General features: G+C 48.6%; 1 protein-coding gene across 1 annotated transcript in view; it reads right to left on the reverse strand.

The window, feature by feature from the left end:
* LOC109375740 (histone H3.1-like) overlaps positions 1 to 1,495 on the reverse strand; it is a 9,213-nt gene extending 7,718 nt beyond the window's left edge. The window contains exon 1 of the mRNA XM_019631264.1: positions 3 to 1,495. Within this exon, the coding sequence (XP_019486809.1) occupies positions 3 to 245 (243 nt within the window). The 5' untranslated portion in view covers positions 246 to 1,495. The remainder of the gene's footprint in view (positions 1 to 2) is intronic.
* Between the last annotated feature and the right edge of the window lie 31 nt (positions 1,496 to 1,526).

The raw sequence follows: 1,526 nt of genomic DNA on the forward strand, positions 1-1,526 counted from the left end.
GCCACGGTGCCCGGCCGGTAGCGGTGCGGCTTCTTCACGCCGCCGGTGGCCGGCGCGCTCTTGCGGGCCGCCTTGGTGGCCAGCTGCTTGCGCGGGGCCTTCCCGCCTGTGGACTTGCGCGCCGTCTGCTTCGTACGAGCCATGAGGAACCCCGAAGACCAACCAGCTAATGCAGCGTGAGGGGAGCTCCTGCACCGGTATATATAATGGGACTCCCGTTCTGATTGGGCCAGGCATCTGTCCATCACGCCTCGCGGCTACTATATTGAAAAAGGCGCCCACTTCCTGATCACATGAGCCACCCATGCGTTCAAACCGAAAATTAACATCTTCCTTCCTGCCATCGTTGCACTTCTGATGTTTTCAATCCTTTTCACTAGTCTTCGTGCCGTTTATTTACAATGTTCGTTGCCCTTTCTCGGCAGAATTTAGTATAAATATTACAACGATGTTTCTTGTATGCTGCCTAAAAATGTGAAATTCTGGCACCTGAAACTGGCTATCCATCTTTCTTTTTGAAAAGACGCGCGCTAGATGTGATTGGCCAACTGATTGTCTTCGCCTCTTTCAAGTTCAGGAAAGCTAATTTCACGTCAATTTCTTGATTTCTGTTTAAATTTAGAGATCTTTTAGAGACCCTCCAAGGTTTTTGTAGATTGTCTAAATGCACCAAGACGAATAGTAATTGACTAATATGGAGTTATTCTGAAATAATTTCACATTTGATAACTACATGAACACATATTTACTTTCCAGTAACTATACCATCCTCATCTAAAAGCACGCCACTACGTTTTACAATTTCCAGAGGCGTGTGTGAAATGAGGTTAAAAAACTCCTGACTTGTACATGGCACAAGATTAGTGTGGCTTTGTCGAGTCCCGCTGAAGCCAGTATTAAGCTCGGCCTCAAGGACAGGACTCCGGGGCATGTAGTTTTGCATTCCTGTTTCCTAGTGATTAGGGGCCAGCAACCGGGGAGGCGCTAACTGCAGATGGTTCGTGCCATTAAGATGCAAAACAAGTCCTTCGAAGACGGTTGAAGGCGGCTTTATTACTCCCTAGTTTACTGTTGTAGACTTTTGCAACTATTCACCTTTGGACAAGCCTTGTCCTCCCGATTGTTTCCTCACTGTTTTAACCCCGAGGGCCGGCTGCACTGCTGGCCTTAACTTGTAGGAAAGTATCTCTGCTCATCTTTTAATGGGCTGAGGGTAAACTTTGCTTGAACTGTTAACTTTCAAGTGGATGTTACTTTCCACTCTCCAGGATGTAACTACTGACACCTACCGACCAACTGCGGTAAATGTTCTTTTCTCAATTATCCAGTTAAGGAACACGCGAGCCCTTTTAGTGCACAGGTGGGTGGCTCTGAAAAGAGCCTTTGGTTTGGAGTAGACCTGCTGGAGCTGCCGCCGAGAAAGCGGGCCTCTACTTGCCCTTGGCCTTGTGGTGGCTCTCAGTCTTCTTGGGCAGCAGCACGGCCTGGATGTTGGGCAGGACGCCGCCCTGCGCGATGGTGACCTT

Source organism: Hipposideros armiger, unplaced genomic scaffold, assembly GCF_001890085.2.
Source record: "Hipposideros armiger isolate ML-2016 unplaced genomic scaffold, ASM189008v1 scaffold_988, whole genome shotgun sequence".
Lineage (NCBI taxonomy): Eukaryota > Metazoa > Chordata > Mammalia > Chiroptera > Hipposideridae > Hipposideros > Hipposideros armiger.